Source organism: Muntiacus reevesi, chromosome 18 (assembly GCF_963930625.1).
Source record: "Muntiacus reevesi chromosome 18, mMunRee1.1, whole genome shotgun sequence".
In the NCBI taxonomy this organism is placed as follows: Eukaryota; Metazoa; Chordata; class Mammalia; order Artiodactyla; family Cervidae; genus Muntiacus; species Muntiacus reevesi.
The window spans coordinates 44375595-44399673 of NC_089266.1; the positions used below are offsets into that span (position 1 = coordinate 44375595).

The 24079-nt window shown below is 40.1% G+C and overlaps 1 protein-coding gene across 1 annotated transcript in view; it reads right to left on the minus strand.

The window, feature by feature from the left end:
- MYO1D (myosin ID) overlaps positions 1–24079 on the minus strand; it is a 354409-nt gene that overhangs the window by 234304 nt on the left and 96026 nt on the right. Inside the window, exons 2-7 of the mRNA XM_065909407.1 lie at positions 23108–23316; positions 18804–18897; positions 16035–16200; positions 14298–14351; positions 12736–12831; positions 8018–8134 (exon numbers count right to left, since the gene is read on the minus strand). Of these exons, the coding sequence (XP_065765479.1) occupies positions 8018–8134; positions 12736–12831; positions 14298–14351; positions 16035–16200; positions 18804–18897; positions 23108–23316 (736 nt within the window). The remainder of the gene's footprint in view (positions 1–8017; positions 8135–12735; positions 12832–14297; positions 14352–16034; positions 16201–18803; positions 18898–23107; positions 23317–24079) is intronic.

Here is a 24079-nt window from a genome sequence, read left to right on the forward strand (position 1 = left end):
TTCTGGAATTGAGCTTCAGGAGTTGCTTGTATATTTTTGAGATTAACCCTTTGTCTGTTGCTTTGTTTGCTATTATTTCTCCCAATCTGAGGGCTGTCCTTTCACCTTGCTTATAGTTTCCTTTGTTGTGCAAAAGCTTTTAAGTTTCATTAGGTCCCATTTGTTTATTTTTGCTTTTATTTCCAATATTCTGGGAGGTGGGTCATAGAGGATCTTGCTGTGATTTACGTCGGAGAGTGTTTTGCCTACGTTCTCCTCTAGGAGTTTTATAGTTTCTGGTCTTACATTTAGATCTTTAATCCATTTGGGGTTTATTTTTGTGTATGGTGTTAGAAAGTGTTCTAGTTTCATTCTTTTACAAGTGGTTGACCAGTTTTCCCAGCACCACTTGTTAAAGAGATTGTCTTTTTTCCATTGTATATTCTTGCCTCCTTTGTCGAAGATAAGGTGTCCACAGGTTCGTGGATTTATCTCTGGGCTTTCTATTCTGTTCCATTGATCTATATTTCTGTCTTTGTGCCAGTACCATACTGTCTTGATGACTGTGGCTTTGTAGTAGAGTCTGAAGTCAGGCAGGTTGATTCCTCCAGTTCCATTCTTCTTTCTCAAGATTACTTTGGCTATTCAAGGTTTTTTGTATTTCTATACAAATTGTGAAATTATTTGTTCTAGTTCTGTGAAAAATACCGTTGGTAGCTTGATAGGGATTGCATTGAATCTATAGATTGCTTTGGGTAGCATAGCCATTTTGACAATATTGATTCTTCCAATCCATGAACACGGTATGTTTCTCCATCTGTTTGTGTCCTCTTTGATTTCTTTCATCAGTGTTTTATAGTTTTCTATGTATAGGTCTTTTGTTTCTTTAGGTAGATATACTCCTAAGTATTTTATTCTTTTTGTTGCAATGGTGAATGGTATTGTTTCCTTAATTTCTCTGTTTTCTCATTGTTAGTGTATAGGTATGCAAGGGATTTCTGTGTGTTAATTTTATATCCTGCAACTTTACCATATTCGTTGATTAGCTCTAGTAATTTTCTGGTAGAGTCTTTAGGGTTTTCTATGTAGAGAATCATGTCATCTGCAAACAACGAGAGTTTCACTTCTTCTTTTCCTATCAGGATTCCTTTTACTTCTTTTCCTGCTCTGACTGCTGTGGTCAAAACTTCCAAAGCTATGTTGAATAGTAGTGGTGAGAGTGGGCACCCTTGTCTTGTTACTGATTTTAGGGGAAATGCTTTCAAATTTTCACCATTGAGGGTAATGCTTGCTGTGAGTTTGTCATATATAGCTTTTATTATGTTGAGGTATGTTCCTTCTATGCCTGCTTTCTGGAGAGTTTTAATCATAAATGGATGTTGAATTTTGTCAAAGGCTTTCTCTGCATCTATTGAGATAATCATATGGTTTTTATCTTTCAATTTGTTAATGTGGTATATTACATTGATTTGCGGATATTAAAGAATCCTTGCATTCCTGGGATAAAGCCCACTTGGTTATGGTGTATGATTTTTTTAATATGTTGTTGGATTCTGATTGCTAGAATTTTGTTAAGGATTTTTGCATCTATGTTCATCAGTGATATTGGCCTGTAGTTTTCTTTTTTTGTGGCATCTTTGGTTTTGGAATTAGGGTGATGGTGGCCTCATAGAATGAGTTTGGAAGTTTACCTTCTTCTGCAATTTTCTGGAAGAGTTTGAGTAAGATAGGTGTTAGCTCTTCTCTAAATTTTTGGTAGAATTCAGCTGTGAAGCCATCTGGTCCTGGGCTTTTGTTTGCTGGAAGATTTCTCATTACAGTTTCGATTTCCTTGCTTGTGATGGGTCTGTTAAGATCTTCTATTTCTTTCTGGTTCAGTTTTGGAAAGTTATACTTTTCTAAGAATTTGTCCATTTCTTCCAAGTTGTCCATTTTATTGGCATAGAGCTGCTAGTAGTAGTCTTTTATGATCCTTTGTATTTCAGTGTTGTCTGTTGTGATCTCTCCATTTTCATTTCTAATTTTGTTGATTTGGTTCTTCTCCCTTTGTTTCTTAATGAGTCTTGCTAATGGTTTGTCAATTTTGTTTATTTTTTCAAAAAACCAGCTTTTAGTTTTGTTGATTTTTGCTATGGTCTCTTTAGTTTCTTTTGCATTTATTTCTGCCCTAATTTTTAAGATTTCTTTCCTTCTACTAACCCTGGGGTTCTTCATTTCTTCCTTCTCTAGCTGCTTTAGGGGTAGAGTTAGGTTATTTGACTTTTTTCTTGTTTCTTGAGGTAAGCCTGTAATGCTATGAACCTTCCCCTTAGCACTGCTTTTACAGTGTCCCATAGGTTTTGGGTTGTTGTGTTTTCATTTTCATTCATTTCAATGCATATTTTGATTTCTTTTTTCATTTCTTCTATGATTTGTTGGTTATTCAGAAGTGTGCTATTTAGTCTCCATATGTTTGAATTTTTAATAATTTTTTTCCTGTAATTAAGATCTAATCTTACTGCACTGTGGTCAGAAAAGATGACTGGAATGATTTCAATCTTTTTGAATTTACCAAGACTAGATTTATGGCCCAGGATGTGATCTATTCTGGATAAGGTTCCGTGTGCACTTGAGAAAAAGGTGAAGTTGATTGTTTTGGGTGAAATGTCCTATAGATATCAATTAGATCTAGCTGGTCCACTGTGTCATTTAAAGTTTGTGTTTCCTTGTTAATTTTCTGTTTAGTTGATCTGTCCAAAGTTGTGAGTGGGGTATTAAAGTCTCCCACTATTATTGTGTTACTATTAATTTCCTCTTTCATACTCGTTAGCGTTTGCCTTACATATTGTGGTGCTCTTATGTTGGGTGCATATATATTTATAATTGTTATATCTTCTTCTTGGATTGATCCTTTGATCATTATGTAGTGTCTTTCTTCGTCTCTTTTCACAGCCTTTATTTGAAAGTCTATTTTATCTGATATGAGTATTGCGACTACTGCTTTCTTTTGGCCTCCGTTTGCGTGCAATATTTTTTTCCAGCCCTTCACTTTTAGTCTGTATGTGTCCCTTGTTTTGAGGTGGGTCTCTTGTAGACAGCATATATAGGGGTCTTGTTTTTGTATCCATTCAGCTAGTCTTTGTCTTTTGGTTGGGGCATTCAACCCATTTACATTTAAGGTAATTACTGATAGGTATGGTCCCATTGATATTTACCTTGTTGATTTGGGTTCACTTTTATACAACCTATCAGTATTTCCTGTTTAGAGAAGATCCTTTAGCATTTGTTGAAGAGCTGGTTTGGTGGTACTGAATTCTCTCAGCTTTTGCTTGTCTGTAAAGCTTTTGAATTCTCCTTCATATCTGAATGAGATCCTTGCTGGGTACAGTAATCTAGGTTGTAGGTTATTCTCTTTCATTACTTTAAGTATGTCCTGCCATTCCCTTCTGGCCTGGAGGGTTTCTATTGATAGATCAGCTGTTATCCTTATGGGAATCCCTTTGTGTGTTATTTGTTGTTTCTCCCTTGCTGCTTTTAATATTTGTTCTTTGTGTTTGATCTTTGTTAATTTGATTAATATGTGTCTTGGGGTGTGTCACCTTGGGTTTATCCTGTTTGGGACTCTCTGGGTTTCTTGGACTTGGGTGACTATTTCCTTCCCCATTTTAGGGAAGTTTTCAGCTATTATCTCCTCGAGTATCTTCTCATGGCCTTTCTTTTTGTCTTCTTCTTCTGGGACTCCTATGATTCGAATGTTGGGGTGTTTCACATTGTCCCAGAGGTCCCTGAGATTGTCCTCAATTCTTTTGATTCTTTTTTCCTCTCTGCTTCATTTATTTCCGCCATTTTATCTTCTACCTCACTTATCCTATCTTCTGTCTCCGTTATTCTACTCTTGGTTCCCTCCAGAGTGTTTTTGATCTCATTTATTGCATTATTCATTTTTAATTGACTCTTTTTTATTTCTTCTAGGTCTTTATTAAACATTTCTTGCATCTTCTCAATCTTTGTCTCCAGGCTATTTATCTGTAACTCCATTTTGTTTTCAAGATTTTGGATCATTTTTATTATCATTATTCTAAATTCTTTTTCAGGTAGATTCCCTATCTCCTCCTCTTTTGTTTGACTTGGTGGGCATTTTTCATGTTCCTTTACCTGTTGGGTATTTCTCTGCCTTTTCATCTTGTTTAAATTGCTGTGTCTGGAGTGGACTTTCTGTATTCTGGTGGTCTGTGGTTCCTTTTTATTGTGGAGGTTTCACCCAGTGGGTGGGGTTGGACGATTGACTTGTCAAGGTTTCCTGGTTAGGGAAGCTTGCGTCGGTGTTCTGGTGCATGGAACTGGATCTCTTCTCTCTGGAGTGCAATGGAGTGTCCAGTAATGAGTTTTGAGATGGGTCTATGTGTTAGGTGTGGCTTTGGGCAGCCTGTATGTTGACGCTCTGGGCTACGTTCCTGCGTTGCTGGAGAATTTGCGTGGTATGTCTTGCTCTGGAACTTATTGGCTCTTGGGTGGTGGTTGATTTCAGTGTAGGTATGGAGGCTTTTGGATGGTCTCTTATTACTTAATGTTTCATGTAGTCAGGAGTTTTCTGGTGTTCTCAGGTTTTGGGCTTAAGTCTCCTGCCTCTGGATTTCAGTTTTATTCTTCCAGTAGCCTCAAGACTTCTCCAACTATACAGCACTGATAATAAAACTTCTAGGTTAATGGTGAAAAGATTCTCCACCGTGAGGGACACCCAGAGAGGTTCACAGAGTTACATGAAGAAGAGGAGAGGGAGGAGGGAGATAGAGATGAGTAGGAGGAGAAAAAGGGGGACTCAAAAGGAGAGACAGATCTATGCAGTTCTCTATTCCCAAAGTGTTCTCCGTAGCCCAGACACCCACAGAGATTCACAGAATTGGATTGGGCAGAGAAGAGGAAAGGAGGAAATAGAGGTGTTCTGAGGTAGAAAACGGAGAGTCAAAAGTGGGAGAGAGTAATCAACACACTCCTGAATAAAAATGGGAACTGAATATTGGATTCTTAAATGTCCAAAATTTATATCACATACTGAAAAACAAAGATTAAAAATCTAGTGTAGAGGTTAGACTCTTAAAAATACAATATTAAAAACAAAAACACACAAAATTTTAGAAATATATATGGAGTTCAGCTTAAAAATAGGGCTTTTCTTTTTTTTTGGCAAGGTTATAGTGAAATGAAAATGAAAACCAAGGCGTAGTAGAGGAGTAATAGAGGACTTTAAAAGAAAATAAGAGAAAAAACAAGAAAAAAAAAAAAAAACCAAGAAAATAAAATTTTTTCCTAATTAAAAAAATTGTAAAAATATATGAAAATGAAAGTTAAGGAGTAATGGGGGAGTAATAGGGAATTTTAAAAGAAAATAAAAGAGAAAAAATAAAGAGGAAAAGGAAAGGAAAAAAAAAGTTAAAAATATATCTAGGAATTTCTCTGCAGCTGTTGCGGTCAGTGTTGTTCGGTTCAGTTTCAGATAGCTCCTCGTTCCAGCTTACACTTCTCGATATCTATAGGCCCTTCCGGTGTAGTCGGTGTTTTCTACAGGGATTTTAATCTGTTGCACCGGTCCCTTCTGAAGCGGTTCCCTTTGTTTATTTGGCTTCTGTTTGCCGGTCTCTTCAGTGTCTAATTTCCGCCCTGACACAGGCGGGTGGAGGTGGTCTCTTGTTCAGGTCCGCTAGTTCAGTCCTGCTGCGGGGAGGGAGGGGCGCTGCTGGCTCCCGCCTGCTCTATATGGAGTGGGCCCTGCGCTGCGTGCGGTTCCAGTTTTCGGGTATTCCACAAAAGCGCGGACTCAGTTGCACCTGCGTTTTGTGCCTTCCCCGGCCGAGCAGCTCAGGCAGCCAGGAGCTTGACGGGCGCACTCTCCCCGGGTGCGGTGCGCCTTCTCCCCTCCGGGTCCCAGGCTCAGTTTCCGCCCGCGCCTGTTGGGTGCGTGCGCCTTGTGTTTATCTGCGACCCTCCCGGCAGATGTCGACCATCCAGAATCTCAGGAAGTCTTTGGTTAGAAACTGGAGGCCTGTTTGCAGTGTGGTAGGGGATGCCGTCTCTGGGGCCGAGCCTGCCCCTTTCCCCTCCCCGCTGCCTCCTGCCTCTGGTGGGGCTGGGCCGGTCCACAGCCCGCTAGCTCTTCTCTGGACTTGCTCAGACCCTTTGTTCTGCGAACGGCGGCAGTGTGTTCGGGCCGGTTAATTTTCTCCCTCTCTTTTGCTGTCCCACAGTTTAAGTTGCTATCTCACAAAAGCTCCCTTCGATTGCCCTCAGGGTACTCAGGTCTGGTCCTTACCCTAAGCAATGCCGCCGGCTCCTCTCCGTTCCGCCCCCACTTGCTGGTGGCGGATGCGGGCATCTGGGGTACTTTTCTGCTGGGAGTTGCTTTTAGGCACATAATCTGTGGGTTTTATTTATTTTTCCTCGCAGTTAGGTTGCCCTCCGAGATTCGAAAATTTCCCTCAGACACGCCAGCGACAGGGTTTCCTGGTGTTTGGAAACTTCCTTTACTAAGACTCCCTTCCCGGGACGGATCTCCGTCCCTAGCTCTTTTGTCTCTCTTTTTATCTTTTATATTTTGTCCTACCTCCTTTCGAAGACAGTGGGCTGCTTTTCTGGGCGCCTGATGTCCTCAGCTAGCGATCAGAAGTTGTTTTGTGAAGTTTGCTCAGCGTTCAATTGTTCTTTCGATGAATTTGTAGGGGAGAAAGTGGTCTCCCCATCCTATTCCTCCACCACTTTGGCTCCTCCCTTCTACTATCATTTTAAACAGCTGGAATTAGTTGTGTCTCTTTCACCCAGCTCCCCCTACCCTACTATTCTTTTTATTCACTTTTATTACATGTTTATTGTTCTAGAATCCTAGAATCATTATGTCAACTGAAAAAAAAATTCTTCCTTGGATACTGAAGCATTATTGTCACATTGTATTTATAAACTAGTTGAAACAATGAAATAATTTAGAATGTTAAAGTCTTCCCAGTCTGACACATTGATTTAAGACATTGTTTACATGTGGCTATATAATATTTTCCACATAGGTCCTGAGCATTTCTGTCTTTTTTTGTTGGAGGGGGGAGCTGCACTGGGTCTTTGTTGTTGCATGTGGGCTTTCTCTAGTTGCAGTGAGCGGGGGCTACTTTTCGTTGTGGGGTGCCTGCTTCTCACTGTGGTGGCTTGTCTTATAGGGGAGCACGAGCTCTAGAATGCAGCCTCAGCACTTGGGGTGCACGAGCTTAGGTGCTCCACGTACCTGGGATTTTCCTGGACCAGGGATAGAACCCATGTCCCCTACACGGGCAGGCGGATTCTGCACCACCAGGGACATCCCAGGTCCTGTGCATTTCTGATTCACTTAGGGTTAATCTCTCCACAGGAAAGTGAAAAGTCATTTGTATTCCAGATTTGTATTCATGTTGTCACTCATTTACCACCAGGTTACACATTCATTATGCTTTCAAGATCTCTAATAAATACAGACAGTAATGAAAAGACTCCAACTGACAGTTCTCTACTTCTAAGTTTAGTGTGATATATGGAAAATAACTTGTGCTGAAGTGGGCCAGGGTGGTCCATAGTATTGGCGGCGATGAACTGGCTGTGCTTTTTTGGGGGAGCGGGGTGGAGGGTACTTTTACGCCAGTCATTCATTTCCAATCTATAAAATGAGACAATAAAAATCTAGTTCTGGAAATCTGTGATTCTGGTTCAAATGCCATTAGAAGTTTACTCTGTTCAAAAGATTTTAGCTTATTTCATGGGTGGTCACATCACTGCTGAATTCTTTTACCTTTGAAAATAACCAGTTCAAAGTCTAACATACCAAGAAGGCAGTAAACGAAAGCCACAGTCTCAAAACCTACAGTGGCTTGGAAAATCCCTCATACCATTATAAAATGATGGAGGAAACTACAGATACAGTAATTTCTTCAACATGTCAGAGAAATTTTCTGTACATAAATTACTTTTTTACAAAACCCCAAAACTTCTGAAAGAACATCCAAGCTCCACAGGGAGGCGATAACTTCTGAAAGGCGACCCCACTCACCAAGTGAAGAATAGCAGCCAAGATTTTATACGCTGTTTGAATCTCCTCGGGTTTGAAGCCAATTACTTTCATGGCATCGGCTACTACTTTGAATTCTGCAGCATCATTGATAGATGACTGGGAATGAAAACAGGAAACTGAGGTCACAGACATTTCATTTGAACATTAACATACAAAACCATGAGACTAAATTCAAGTGTAGCCAAGGTCTTGATGCCTTTGGAGTAAGTCATTGAAGGGATGGGGAGAATCCAGAGAAAATACAATGATTTCAGGGGTAGCGATATACGGCAACTCCCGCAAGGCCCACTTCTGTGAGAGAGCCGCCATCTCTCATAGTAAGCACCAGGCACTTCTCTGGAAGCTTCAGTGAAGGAGCAAGTCCTGAGTTGGCTCAGGGAAGCTCTGGGATGAGTGGAGGAAGTGGCATGACATATGAGACCACAAATGGAAACTCTGACTGAAGGAGCCTCTGAGACACATCCTAGCTATTGTCATCTGTGGCTTTTGGTTCCACAATTAGTCTTGTCCAGGCTGGGAACAACACTCCCACGCTGGTATGGCCAGGCTTCTTACTTCAAAGGTGAGGAAGAACACTCCCTACTCCACCCCTAAAAGCCAAGTGGCCTGCCTCGATCATTCGGCTAGCTGGGAAACGGTCTGGGAATATGACCTTGCTTTTTCAAGCATTCTGTAAACATTATGTCAGAGGTTCTTGCTGTATAAGAGGGCTCCTGCAGAAGGAATGTTTATATCTCTCTCCTGAGTTTCCTGGGGGCTTCCCAGATGGCGCTAGTGGTAAAGAACCCGCATGCTAATGCAGGAGACATAAGAGACATGGGTTCGATCCCTGGGTTGGGAAGATCCCCTGGAGGAGGGCATGCCAACCCACTCCACTATTCTTGCCTAGAGAATCCACAGACAGAGGAGCTTGGTGGGCTACAGTCCATGGGGTCACAAAGAGTCGGACACGACTGAAAGTACTCAGTACACACACAAGCCGCTACTTGAGCATCTTGAGTACCTCACACCCAAGTTTATATGTTGAAATCTTAACCTTCAAGGTGATGGTGTCAGGAGATGGGGCCTCTGGGAGGTGATCAGGTCTTGGAGATGAAGTCCTCATGTTGGGATGGGTACCCTTATAAAAGAGACCGCAGAGGTCTGTCAGTGACAACTTGGTGCTTGAGAAGGGCCTTGGCCATCTGCCTCATTGGGGACTAAACCCTGTGCAGCTGCAGCTGTTGACCTCTGCCATGCCCTGAAGGGAGCTCAGGGTGGACAGCAGAGACAGGACACTTTATGCTCCAGGGAAACTGGTGCAACAGGTCTCCAGATAGTTATTTTCAGGAGCTGATTTCACGATCCCAATCCTTGCATCTCCTCACATCAAAGAGAAGCACTAAATCCCTTCATGGTGACATCAGCACCTAGTGACTAGCAGGAAACCTTTTGTAAGATATTGACCTTCCCCCACTACCTCTTTGGAGCAGCTTCTCAGAGCTCTCTCCTAGGATGCAATCTTCGTTTTGCCCAAATAAAACTTAACACATAACTCTCACATTGTGCATCTTTTTAAGTTGACAGATCCCTGGTCCTTCCGCCCTGTGAAGACATGGCAAGAAGGCACCACCCTTGAACCACAAAGTGGACACTGACTCTGCTGGGGCCTTGATCTTGGGCTCCCCAGCCTCCAGAATTATGAGAAATCAACATTTCTCATATGTCTATGGTATGTTTGTTGTAGCAACTCAACTAGACTAAGACAGGGGTTCAAAGACTAATTGCTTGCCTTGATCTGTAGCCCATTGGAAATACAAGGGTGTCAAAAAAATTCACAGTAAAGCAACGGTAACTGCCCATCTTAGTTTTCCCAAAGCAGTGGCTGCGGAGAGTCTGATCTTTCCTCGGTGAGTTTCTGCCCTGGCTGGGACCCAGAGACCTGGCCTGATGGCCACCTGCTGAGGAACAGCAGAGGAAGGGGTCCCCTCTGCCTGATGAGCATGTGTTCCTTTAATTCCAGGACACAACCAGGCAAACTCTTCCCCCTTCCAGCTCTCTGAGTAAGACGCTTAACTTTGTTGAGTCTCAGTTTCCTCATGGGTACAAAGGGCATAATGATACCTTTCTTACATGGTTGTTGGAGAAGGAAATGAGAATTTACATAAAGCAACTCCCTTTATATACGGGTCTTGCTTTCAATCTTTCCCGAGACCCTGATGCTGGGAAAGATTGCAGACAAAATCAAGAAGATGGCAGAAAACGAGATAGTTAGGTAGCATTACCGACTCAGTGGACATGAATTTGAAAACCTCCAGGACACAGTGAAGGACAGGGGAGCCTGGCGTGCTGCAGTCCATGGGGTGGCAAAGAGTCACCAACAGTTCCTAGCACATGAAAAGCGCCTGACTATCAGATTATTATTGTCAAAGCTGCAACAGTGTTGAAACTGCAGAGAAACCAGACACGAAGTCTACATGTCCTGCTGAGGGGACTGTCGGCTGCTTACCTAAGGGGCATTTTCCAGCCCTACTTCTTTCCTGCTGATGAAACACTAATTTGTTCACCCCTCGCCAAGTGCATGTTCTTCAGGACTGGTTTCCCCTCGCTTAGGAGGTAAATCTTCACTGGTCTAAACGAATCACAGGGATCTTTTTTTCCTAACCAAGTGACTGGTCAGTCATGGGCATGAGAAGCCATTCTGGCCCATAAGACATGAGGTTTCCCTAGCTTATCAAGGGTTATGGCCAGGAGCATTTTCTCTGCCTGTGACTGCTGGAACTGCCACTGCCATTTTGGGACCACGAGGAAAATCAACCTAAGCAGACCAGCCAAATTCAGTGAGGATGGCAAAATTGTAAGTTGGAGAAAAAAACAAGCATCTGCGTCTCTTATTGACATTGTTAAGGCACTGAATTAACCAACTCTGGAATTGCCCCATCCTAGGGCTTCCTGTTATGATATAATCAGGTTCCTTATTGTTTTTGGAGACTTTTAATTGAGTCTTACCTGTAACCCACAGTATCTTAATTGTATGTGAGTCCTACATTTTAGGATGGCTAAGTTATGAAACATAGAGAGCAATACTTCATAGTTATTAAAACTGTTCTACTAATTTATATTTGTTTACATGGGAAGATATTAATGATTATATTATAATTTAATAAAAGGTTTACTTAATTAGGATTTATTGTATGACTCCATATATAAATATATACATATATAAACTGATGTTATCAATAATTATCTCTGAAAGGTGAGCTTTAGTATATTTTAATTTCCTTTTGGTTCATCTTTATTTTAGGTTTTGACTATGATCATATATTACTTCTTGGTTTTTACTGGGCAGGAAAAAAGGAAGGGGAGGAATAGGAATGAAAATTGTTGATGAAAAGGGAACCTAAAGTAAATTTAGCTTTGAAGAAAAGACTAAACGTTCATATAGTATTTGCTTTTTCTGGGTGCTTTACATGACCCAGTCAAGAGTCACTTGGTCAATAAGACAATTTGATTTAAAAAGAATATTTTCAGTCACTGTTCTTTTAAGAGTTGATTTTATAGTCCTTTATACATCTCGAAGTAGCTCTGACCTGTTCTCAAAAAGCTGGGGTGTGACCCTCCATTGTTTTGTTTGCTTTCAATTAATTTTCAGCCAAACATCCTGTTCTTGGATGACTGTAAAAGCATAAAACTGTGCAACGTAAATGTCAAACAATGGAAAACTAATTGCAAAACCCTAAGTATCATTTATTTATATGTGTGATAATAAAAATACCACTAAAACCAGTAATATAGGTATAATTAGCTTAAGATGAATAGCAAAGAATTTGAAAAAAAGAATGCTTCCCACATCTTGGATTCTTTCCTTTTACAAAGTCTTTTATTTTCTCCCCCAACTACAAACATAGTGCATCTTTAATTATAGAAGAAATGTGAAATATGTAAAAAGCAGGAGAACCCAAGTATGTATAACTTTATATATCCAGAGTAAACAAGTAAGCCCTGGTCTATTTCCCTTCAAATCTTATTTCACCTTCCCCAATGAAACTATAATTACTGTTTTATAACCTACCATTGACAAATCACTATATTATTAGGATTAGCTATAAATTGGCTAGCAGAAATTATATGTACAGGAGAGCACTAATTAGGAACAAAATGGCAAAAGGGTTGGTGTGATGTGTGTGCAAGGGCTTTTACATGCAAAGGAAGGGAAAAAAAAATTGTGAAAGTTGAATAGAAATGCTCCAAGGATCACAAAACTATTTCATCAAAATCATGATTTGAAAAACTAATGAATGGCGATCTTTGATATCTTTCAACCACAGTGCTTCTCAGCTTTGTTTTGTTTTACCAAACCATTTGTTTTGCCTTTGGCCAAATCATACAGTACCTCCTTTTGCAGTGGATTTCCTACTTGTAACGATATTTTTAGAGGGTTAAAATAAAAGGAATGGGATTAAAAATTAAAAAAAAAACCCCACAAGAACACAAGAGAGAAACTTCTTTCGTATCAGATGGTGATAAAATAAAGTAATGGGTTACTAAGCAAAGTTGTTGCATCAATAATACATCGAATCTCTGGCCTCGAGAATTTTAAAAATAGGATAAGAGTCATTCATTTGCTTTAATGTGGCAGGCTGAAACTGATAATTTATTAATGTCCCTTCTGATTCTTTGATTCTATATCTGAATCATCTCAAAAAGGAAATGCTTACCTTTAGCTGGGCTCCAACATGGATGTAGTTGTAGGATGACAAGGATTTCTGGAGATGCAGAGAACGTAGCATTTGGTCCGAACCTCCTTGTAGCAACTGAAAAACATTGAAATAAAAATGTTATCAATATACCCACTGAACCCAATATGCCATGTATTCTAACTTACTGCTGGTTAGTTCCTCAGTCGTGTCTGACTCTCTGCGGCCCCATGGACTGTAGCCCACCAGGCTCCTCTGTCCATGGAACTTTTTCAGCAAGAAGACTAGTTTGGGTTGCCATTTTCTTACTCCAAACTTAATGGTAAACTAGCTTTTTTTTCATTTTCTGGGTTAATTCACTCAGGTCCTCCTGTTTCTGGCTTTGAAGATTTATTTTTATTTTTTATCTCGAGGGGAAATGGCTTCAACATCATCAGAGATGGAGAATGTTATACAGTCAGAAGGAAAATTACTTAAAAGTTCTTAGCCCTTTTGTAACCTAACTGGCATGAAAGGTTCTTGCTTTGACTATAGCTGTCTGTGACCTGGCAGCTGGTGCTCTGTGGCAATCATGTGCTTATCAACCTTGTTATCTAGACAGTGTGCAGTTGTGTTTCAAATTCACGAAGAGTCAATACTGCCTTGAATCCAAGAGGCGTCAGCAGCTGGTCATCTGTTGAATCATACTGGAAACAAACAGCTTTCCCCCTCAAACCCTAACCCCAGGAAAGGACAGTTGGGTAGCCAGGACTGTAGTATCGGACAAAGACAAATTTTAACTTCCACTCAAGTACAGAAAAAGTTACAGGTTCTTTTTAAAAAAAAAAAAAATTAAATTATTAATTTGGTTGCATGGACCTTAATGGTGGCATGGGGAATCTAGTTCCCTGACCAGGGATTGAACCCGGGTCCCCTGCATTGGTGTCTTAGCCACTGGACCACCAGGCAAATCCCAGTCACGGGTTCTTGAAATAACTCCTATATTTGGCAGAAAACTAGTTTATTGAAAACATCGTGAATTATCAACAAAAACACAGATACAATACACGTCGTCCTTCTCTACAGAGAATTTGAGAAGGCACTATGTTGAAATTCTCTATATTAAACTGCACACTTTAGTTTACTGAAAAAAAACATAACTATCAGGTTTTTAAAATTGATTCTTTTTTTTTTTTTAACAAAAATAACCTGAATTTGTATTCCCATCTCTGGAAGTGCTGCAAAATGGGAACAATAGCTCCAACTGAAAAATAAAACTAATTTACCATATTCAGAATATTATCGTTTCAAAAGCTTTTAGGGTCATTAAACTGTTACTACACTGCAGAGAAACATGGGGAATGCTCAGCTGAGGCAGTCATCTGGTTGGTTAATACCTGCTAGCTTTTTAGAATAGTCATGCTCGTCAAGCCTCTGAAGAATTCCGTAGGGGGGGGGGTGTATGCATGTGTGCCCACGTGTGCAAAGTGTTGTGGGCCGATGGAGGTGAGGGAGGCACGAGGCAGGGGAGAGCCCCCAAAGTGAAAATCCATTTCATGCACACCTGAACAGATGGACGACTATCTGCAGAACAGCTTACTAACCTGATAGAAAGAATGAAAGCTTCTTTCTCCTGGCTGTTGCACAATAACTCGAGACTAAAGGGGGGAAAAAAAGACACACATTAAAATCGTTAATCTGACAATGTACTCCTGAAACAAAATGAGGGCCACTTTCCCAGAGAACCCTGTATCAGCAGGGGCCTAAGGACCCCACGGACGGGACCGGCCCATGGAGTTTTCTGTGCAATCTTTTGATAATTCTTTCTTGAACATTCCGAAAATGAAGTTATTTTGATTTTTTTTAAACCTGGAGCCTAAAGATGGAATTTTCAAGGGGAGGGAATTGGCAGTGGGGAGAATAGGAAGCAATGTTTAGGGAGGAATACTCTTAGCATTCCCTTCCTGAGGATCTGCTGGTATTTCCAAGAGCACCGCCTTACATCCTATACTAAAGTCAGGTGAACAAGGTCTGTCCACAGATTCCTCTGCTTGAGAGGGTTTCGAAAAGATTGCTCTTAAGAGAGGACTCAAAATGTAAGGGGATTCTTTTGCCTGACTATGTACATAAAGTGAAGGCATGAAACATTTTGGGAAAAAAAAAAGACTGATAATAACTGGCATTTCCTGTCCTTTTTCAACTGACTCTGATAAAACACTGTTTCCTGAACAGTCTGACTTCAGCTTCACAAACAAAAATGAAGGTTAGACTGCATTCTGCTGCTATAAAGGTTGTTATGGTATAAGTGGGATGGAAAACCCTTAACTGAGAAGGTAGGTCAGTTCATCTCTGAGTATAATTCAAGGCGGCAACTTAACTTGATAAAGCTCAACCTTAACTGCTGTAACCAGGTGAATCTACTCCAGATTAGTTAGGACACAACCTCTCTAGCAGTCCCAAGAGAAAAAGTTTTGACTGGACTCGTTTACAAACTGGATCTTTCACTCACATGGGCAGATAAAAACATACTAAGCTTTCACAGACCAAATGTAATATGCCTCATAATTAGGCTATAAAATCACAAAGTACTATATTACTATATAAATATTCATATAAATATTACTATAAAGCAGTGAAATAGAAACTGGAAGAAAAGGAGATTTCAAATTAATTAAAATAAAAACATGGGAGGATGTGTAAAAAGAGTAGAAGTGATTAATTCTAGATGGGTTTTTGCTAAACCTTGCCCAAAAGTTGGCATATGTTCAATCGCCCCCCTTCACACACACACCTAAATCATTATCTACAAATTCTATAACTTTTCCCACCTTGACATTGTAATGCTAATAAGAGAACACAAAAAGAGAACATTAATGTCACAGAACAGTTACTGAGGGGCAGGAAGGGATGGAGAACAGGATTAAAAGGTACTTTGGAGCAATAAAAGAAATTCTACAATCAGGTTTTTAAAAGACATTCAACATTAACAGACTCATATACAGGAAACAAACAGTGGTTGTCAGAGAGGACAGTGTTGGGGGCAGGGATGGTGAAATAGGTGAAGGGTATTAGGAGGTACAAACTACCAGTTATAAATGAGGTGATGTACACACAGGGAATATAGTCAACAATATTGTAATAAGTTTGCATGATGATGGAGAGTAATTGGTCTTATTGAGGTGATTATTTTATAATATATAAAATCATTGAATCACCGCATTGTATACCTGAAACTAATACTGTACATTAATCATAACTCAACTTGAAAACACAATTCTAGTGCTCCCCCTCAAAAATTCAGCATTTGCAAACATGACCCTCAGAAATTAAGCACATTTTACCTTCTCCAATAAGTAGTTATTGATGTGTCCACCAATTGGGTCTCCCTTGAAATCAAAGTTGATATCCATGTATTTTCCAAACCTGCTTGAGTTGTCATTGCGGTTGGTTTTGGCGTTTCCAAAAGCTTCCAGGACACAGTTAGACTTAAGCAACATATTCTTCACTCTTTAACACAGATAAATGAAAGTCACTGCAAGAAATTTCAAAGACTGGACTTTTTAAGAAACTAGATTTCATTAAAAGACATGTAAATATGTCTACAGAGATGTTGACTGTAGCATTGTTTGCAACATCAAAAGAACAAGAACTTTTAAACAACAGAAATGTCCATGAATAGGGATGGATGAAGACAAATTTTTGCTTCCTAGTACAACATAATACTGACCTAGAAAGAGGTCCAGAATATATTAATGAATGAGAAATTAAGTTGTAAAATAATATGTATTACAAAACAGTATGATCTTTGTGGTGTGTGTGTGCGCGCGCACGCATGTTTTACTAAATGCTTACAAATATGGAAGGGACAACATACTTCACTATGGTTACCTAGGTTGATGGGGGAGGTAGGTGGAATTTCAGGGAACTTTCATGTTCTGCACAATTGTGTAATTTTTAGTTTTTCTATTAAATGAGCATACTTTATTTACATAAAGAAAAATATTAAAAAGAGATGTTCTGAAAAGAATGGGTGATACGGAAAATGATTCCATTTTTAAAAGTATTTGCTTACAAAGCCTAGTGAAATTTACTGCACTGGTTACAATATCATCAATGTGGTCTTGATTAGTTTAGAAACTGCTCGTCATTTTGTTTGGAGCTGTATGGAATCTCTCTTTGGTATCAGGTATTTAAGTCTTTTTTTTTTCAGGTATAATTTTTAAATAAAGATAATTACAAAAGATGTTAAGTCATTCTTTATTGATGAACACTAATTCTCTATCCCAATGGATACATTTTAACTTCATTCTAGGTAATGTCTTTGTTTCTATTTCACTGACATACTTGCTCTTTTATGGGCATATTGCTGAAATAACCTTCCATCACTATTAAAAGTGACCCTACAACCTTAACTCCTCACGAACGAAAGTACGCTTTTAAGTGGAGCAGGGGAAACTGCTTTGCTATGGTAAATAAAGAAAAGTGTTTATAAACCATGGTAAGATATGCTCTTAAAAAACCAGTAAGTGTAAACATGCCTTACTTTACTGTACCAACTGGGCTTAGAAATTAACTCTTAAAACAAACTAAAATTGAGTTCTCAGCCAGTTACTCTCCTGAGATTCTAAGGAAATTCTAAAAACTTACTTATATCCTTGTCCTTGTCCGACTAGGTTGCAAAGTCAGAATCACAATTGGGGCTGTATCACTACAGCCCCAATTTGTTTGCCAAAAGAGGCGTGGTAATCTAGCCCAGTTACGATGACAAGAAGAAAGCCCATGTAGGGTAGCCTAGTCCAAATTCTCTTCTTTTGTACCAATACAGCTTCCTTTTTCTCTACCCATAAAACTGAATACTGAGATGTATATACAGAGTGTGACTGTCCTGTAAATAAATACTAAGTTTCAAACTAGCAACTTCGGATTTTTTTTTTTTTTTTGATGTGGACCATTTAAAAAATCTTTATTGCATTTGTTACAATACTGCTTGTTTTATATCTTGGTTCTGTGGCCAGGAGGCATGTAGGATCTTAGCTCCCTGATTAGGATCAAACCCACACCCCCTGCATTGGAAGGTGAAGTCTTAACCACTAGATAGCCAGGGAAGTCCCAAAGCAGCAACTTTAGAAAGCTGCTCTTTTTCTCTTTGAAAAGTCCACACCACATAAGAAAGTCATGTTTTATAGCCACATTTCCAACTTTCTAAAAGCAAAAAAAAAACCCCCATCCACTTACTCCTTAATATTTACTAAGTAAATAGCATGTACCAGACACTCTACTGAATGCTGGGTCAGTGCACACCAGCACACCCAGAATGCACACCAGCTTTATCACTCATTCTGCGGTGAGCAGAGAACAACGTGGTATGAAATCCTTTCAGAAAATGAATCCTATTCGGAACTTCTAATACCAAGGTTCTGGTTGTCGCAGAGTTGGGCAGCATGCGTCTGCCTCCCAGAGCCCCCTTTCAGCCTAGGGAAAGTAGAACACAGTGTAGAAAAGATGCTTGTACAGTAGAAAGAGCGAGAAACCTGTGCGTGCTAGAACAATACAAACTCCCAGGAGACTGTTACATCTTTGCTGAGCACAGGTAACACTGAAGGCAGCTGCAGTCTAGAATTCCCTTAGCAGTATCTTTCGATCAAAAAGAAATATGGAAATAGGATATAAATGGAAATATAGAGAGGACTTCCCTGGTGGTTCAGTTGTTAAGAATCTGCCTGCCAGTGCTGGGGACACAGTCTGGGAAGATTCCACACGCCTCGGAGCAAGCAAGTCCATATGCCACAACCACTGAGCCTGTGCTTCACAACGGGAGCAGCCGCCGCAACGAGAAGCGAGCGCGCCGCACCTGGAGAGGGGCCCCCCTCGCCACAACTGGAGAAAACTTGTGCATACCAACAAAGTCCTAGTGCATCCCCAAGTGAAGAGACAAACGTTAAAAGATAACTCAAACTAAGCTATTAAAAAATAAAAGCACAGAGCTCTGCAGTAAGAGAATCAAAGTAGTTTAACCATCAAGAAAGGAGAGTGTGGACCTAATCTCGTCCAGTCTGTATAGAAAGTGAGGCTCCAGAGACAATTCTCCCCCATAGTGAGACGGCCCTTACCTTTCGATCTCTGCTCTCTGACTGGGGTTGGTGATGGCCGCAATGTACTGCATGATGTACTTACTGGCTTCTGTTTTACCGGCTCCGCTTTCCCCTAGGGGGAAAATTGTGGAAGGCTTAACATTCCCACTTACACCAAGCTAATGTTCAATCGAATTATTTCAAGTTTTCTTTTTTAAAAAAAAAAATTGGAGAATCAAATGATTTCAAGCTCTCTTTTTTTTTTTAATTGAAATATCATTGCTTTACAAGGTTCTGCTATTTCTACTGTATGGCAAAGTGAACCAGCTACATGGACACATATATCCCCTCTTTTTTAGATTTCCTTTCCATTTAGGTCACCACAGATCCCTGAGTAGAGCTGCCCTGTGTTATATAGGAGATTCTCATTAGTTATCTATTTTATTCATAGTATGCATATATGTCAATCCTGATCTTCCCATCCATCACACCCCCTTTTTCCCCTTGGTATCCATATATTCATGAAGTTTTTTAGAAAATACTTACTTTCATCTCTTTATTCAACTGTGCTGTGTCTTAGTTGGAGCCTGTGGGATCTAGTCCCCTGACCAGGGATGGAACCTGAGCCCCCTGCATTGGGAGCACGGAATCTTAGCCCCTGGGCCACCAGGGAAGTCCCCATTTGTCAAGTTTTGATGTAATTCATTTGAAATCTTTTATGTTTCTTTCTCTCTCTCTCTCTCTTTTTTTTTTTTTTTTTTGAGTTATTTCATCCTGTCTTGATAGGGGGTTGGTTCTAATGGATCTGAACATGGTAAAAAATTTAAAACTATTGTAGAAGCAAAATAACAGATTACAGATCAAGACTTAGTAACAAATATCAAGGGATAAAATGTGGCAGACTAATTCCTCAAAGTCTTAGTACTTGGCAGTGACTCTGAAGTCCAGTGGAAAAGAAACAAGAAAAGTGATAAACAGTAGCCACAGTGAAATTCATGCAACTTTGTTTTCTATAGCAGATTAAAAAAAAAAATTTTAGTGGGGATGAAAGTTTCTTTAATTACAGCAATTTTAGTGAAAAACAAAAGCAGCAAGCTCCAGACATATGGTGTCACAGAAAAAGCATGACAACTGACATAAAGAGGGGAGAAGGGATAAATTTATAATTATCTGCGTAGATCTTTATTTTTTGTTGTTGTTTTTTTATTAATATTATTATTATTTTTTTAGTGGTTTTTGCCATACATTGATGTGAATCAGCCATGGATTTACATGTGTAAATTTACATCTCGATCCCCCCTCCCACCTCCCTCCCCATCCCATCCCTCTGGGTCTTCCCAGTGCACCAGCCCTGAGCACTTGTCTCATGCATCCAACCTGGGCTGGTGATCTGTTTCACCCTTGAAAGTATACTTGTTTCAATGCTGTTCTCTCAGAACATCCCATCCTCGCCTTCTCCCACAGAGTCTAAAAGTCTGTTCTGTACATCTGTATCTCTTTTTCTGTTTTGCATACAGGGTTATCGTTACCATCTTTCTAAATTCCATATATATGCGTTAGTATACTGTATTGGTCTTTATCTTTCTGGCTTACTTCACTCTGTATAATGGGCTCCAGTTTCATCCATCTCATTAGAACTGATTCAAATGAATTCTTTTTAACAGCTGAGTAATATTCCATGGTGTATATGTACCACAGCTTCCTTATCCATTCATCTGCTGATGGGCATCTAGGTTGCTTCCATGTCCTGGCTATTATAAACAGTGCTGTGATGAACATTGGGGTGCACGTGTCTCTTTCAGATCTGGTTTCCTCGGTGTGTATGCCCAGAAGTGGGATTGCTGGGTCATATGGCAGTTCTAATTCCAGTTTTTTAAGAAATCTCCACACTGTTCTCCATAGTGGCTGTACTAGTTTGCATTCCCACCAACAGAGTAAGAGGGTTCCCTTTTCTCCACATCCTCTCCAGCATTTATTGCTTGTAGACTTTTGGATAGCAGCCATTCTGACTGGCGTGTAACAGCACCTCATTGAGGTTTTAATTTGCATTTCTCTGATAATGAGTGATGTTGAGCATCTTTTCATGTGTTTGTTAGCCATCTGTATGTCTTCTTTGGAGAAATGTCTGTTTAGATCTTTGGCCCATTTTTTGATAGGGTCATTTACTTTTCTGGAATTGAGCTGCAGGAGTTGCTTGTATATTTTTGAGATTAACCCTTTGTCTGTTGCTTCATTTGCTATTATTTTCTCCCAATCTGAGGGCTGTCCTTTCACCTTGCTCATAGTTTCCTTTGTTGTGCAAAAGCTTTTAGGTTTCATTAGGTCCCATTTGTTTATTTTTGCTTTTATTTCCAATATTCTGGGAGGTGGGTCATAGAGGATCTTGCTGTGATTTATGTCGGAGAGTGTTTTGCCTATGTTCCCCTCTAGGAGTTTTATAGTTTCTGGTCTTACATTCAGATCTTTAATCCATTTTGAGTTTATTTTTGTGTATGGTGTTAGAAAGTGTTCTAGTTTCATTCTTTTACAAGTGGTTGACCAGTTTTCCCAGCACCACTTGTTAAAGAGGTTGTCTTTTTTCCATTGTATATTCTTGCCTCCTTTGTCGAAGATAAGGTGTCCATAGGTACGTGGATTTATCTCTGGGCTTTCTATTCTGTTCCATTGATCTATATTTCTGTCTTTGTGCCAGTACCATACTGTCTTGATGACTGTGGCTTTGTAGTAGAGTCTGAAGTCAGGCAGGTTGATTCCTCCAGTTCCATTCTTCTTTGTCAAGATTGCTTTCTGCCCAGATCTTTAAATGTTTATCTCTCGTGACCCAAAACTCCACGTGCAGAAATTTATACTCTAGAAATACTAAAAATACGAATATAATCAAATGATAATCTTCAAAGGTTTTAAGGCTATTTCTGCAGGCTATTCTATGTATTATGGCTAAAATCTGAAAGTAATATGCCCATTAAGAGGATTGGGTAAATAAATTATAATTCAACTATTCAACGTCATCCTACACAATTGTAGAGACTGCACTACTTCTGTAGGTATTCCAGTGAAAAGATATCCACTATACATTGTTAAATGGAAAAACAAGTTAAAACATAATTCTATAATACATAATTAATATGCAAGCATGACTATATGTATTTACACACAGAGAGAAAATTTATAAAAGGATAAATGCTTTGGGGACTTCCCTGGAGATCCAGTGGTTAAAGACTCTACCCTTCCAATGCAAGGGCCATGGGTGTGATCCCTGGTCAGGAAACTAAGATCCCACATGCTGTGTGGTGCAGCAAAAAAAAAAAAAAAAAAAGGATAAACACTTTACTATTCACAGGAGTTACTGTGAGAATTTTGGGAAGAACAAGGGATTCGAGGGAAAGAGACTTTCTGCTTTCACTTTATACATTTATAAAATTGCCTCCCTCCTGCCCCCCTTTTACAATCAGGCAACACTGCCTTCAAATTTTGTTTTAATAAAGGCTGTCCTAGAATATAACTCCCCAGCACCAACACTAAGTTGCCTCGCTTCTCTGACCCTCAATACTCTCATCCGTGAAGTAGAAACACAACTGTCCTACGTTCCGGTCAGAGAGCAGAGCTGACAACCAAAATGGAATAAAGATCGCAAAAGGCTTTTTGAAGTATAAAAGCCACTCATGCGAATATGAGGTGTTATGAGCCTCGAGAGGAAGTCCCACAGTTTGGGAGAGGCCACCCCGGGCCAGCGGGCAGGTATTTTCTAGTTTACGACTCATTACACACGACTCCTTGAAGTGCTTGGTTTTACACAGAGAGCTCGGCGCCTGCTCTTGGGCACCCAGGGTCTGGCACCTGTTGACCCTCCCGCAGGCTTTTGTAGCTCCAGCCCCCCACGCTGAGCCCATTTCCAGCCCCCGTGCCTCCGTGTGTCCCTTGACGCCAGCTCCATCCTGTTCACCAGTCTGACTTGGAGCTCACTCTTCCTTTTTGATGGGACCTCAGGATGTCATCTTCCTGGTTTCGTTCTCTGATTATCTAAAATAAACTTTGTTACATTTTTATCCAGTAGTTCTATGCATCTGAGATGAGAGGATAAATTTCCCATGTCAGCTCAGTCTACAAAATTGACCAGAAGTCCTTCCAAACGTAATATATAACGTGCAAATGAACTGAGACTAGTGGATGGTCAGAAATGACAGAGATGATCTGGCATTTAATGTTGGTTACATTTTTTTTCTCCTGTAAAATTATTTAAGCTTCTAACTTCAAAGGATATCTAGTCAATCAATTGGACATTTGAGTACCCAAATAAATTAAATACATGTTGACTTTGGAAGCACAGGGCTCTCCTTAAATACCTGATATCACAATGCAGGTGTCTTTCGATCGCCTCTTCATAGCCTTGTAAGCAGCATCAGCAATGGCAAAAAGATGTGGGGGTCTCTCGTATAGCTCACGCCCTTTGTACTGCTCGATCGTGTCTCTCCCATAGATGTTCAACGACTTGTAGGGATTCACAGAGACGACGACTTCTCCAATGAATGTGTAGATGCGTCCTTTTTCAAATCTGCACACGAGTGGGAGAAAGGAAGATATGGCCGTGGTTATTGTTGTTGTTTAGTCACTAAGTTGTGTTCGACTCTTTGCCACCCCGTGGACGGTAGCCTGCCAGGCTCCTCTGTCCATGGGATTTCCCAGGCAAGAATACTTGAGTGAGTGACCATTTCCTTCTTCAGGGAACCTTCCTTACCCAGGATCGAACCCGTGTCTCCTGCAGTGGCAGGCAGAGTCTTTACCACTGAGCCACCAGGGAAGCCCAGGTATGGTTAAGCAGAAATGCTGTTTCTTTCCTACAAGGCTCTAATTTCCAAGAAAATCCAAATATCCTAGGAGCAACTTGAGAACTGACACTTCACGATTCTGAGTTTACTTCTGGAGTTAATGCTTGAGGCTGTGGCCTTGTGGCTGCTGCTGGTAGAAAAGATCAGTAGGGGTTATCAGCCAAGAGAGAAGGAAGAAATTAATACTGGAGGCTGGAGATTTTCTAATTCCTAAAATACAAAGGGGTAAGAAGGAGAAAGAAAGAAAAATGGCTGGGATAAGATAAGAGCTCTAGGAGGAAAAGATACAGAAGTTAAGCAGGTCTTGAAACCCATTTAGCCAGATCTTCAGTTGTAAAGAAAATTGTCCAAATATATTTATTTCGTCTCCCTCTTGAAACCCCACAAAAATGTTAGTAAAGGAATAAAAACAGTAACATCCATACCAGAGAGAACAGTAGAGGAGACATTTCTGGCATAAATCAAATCCACTTTTAAAAAAATGACTGC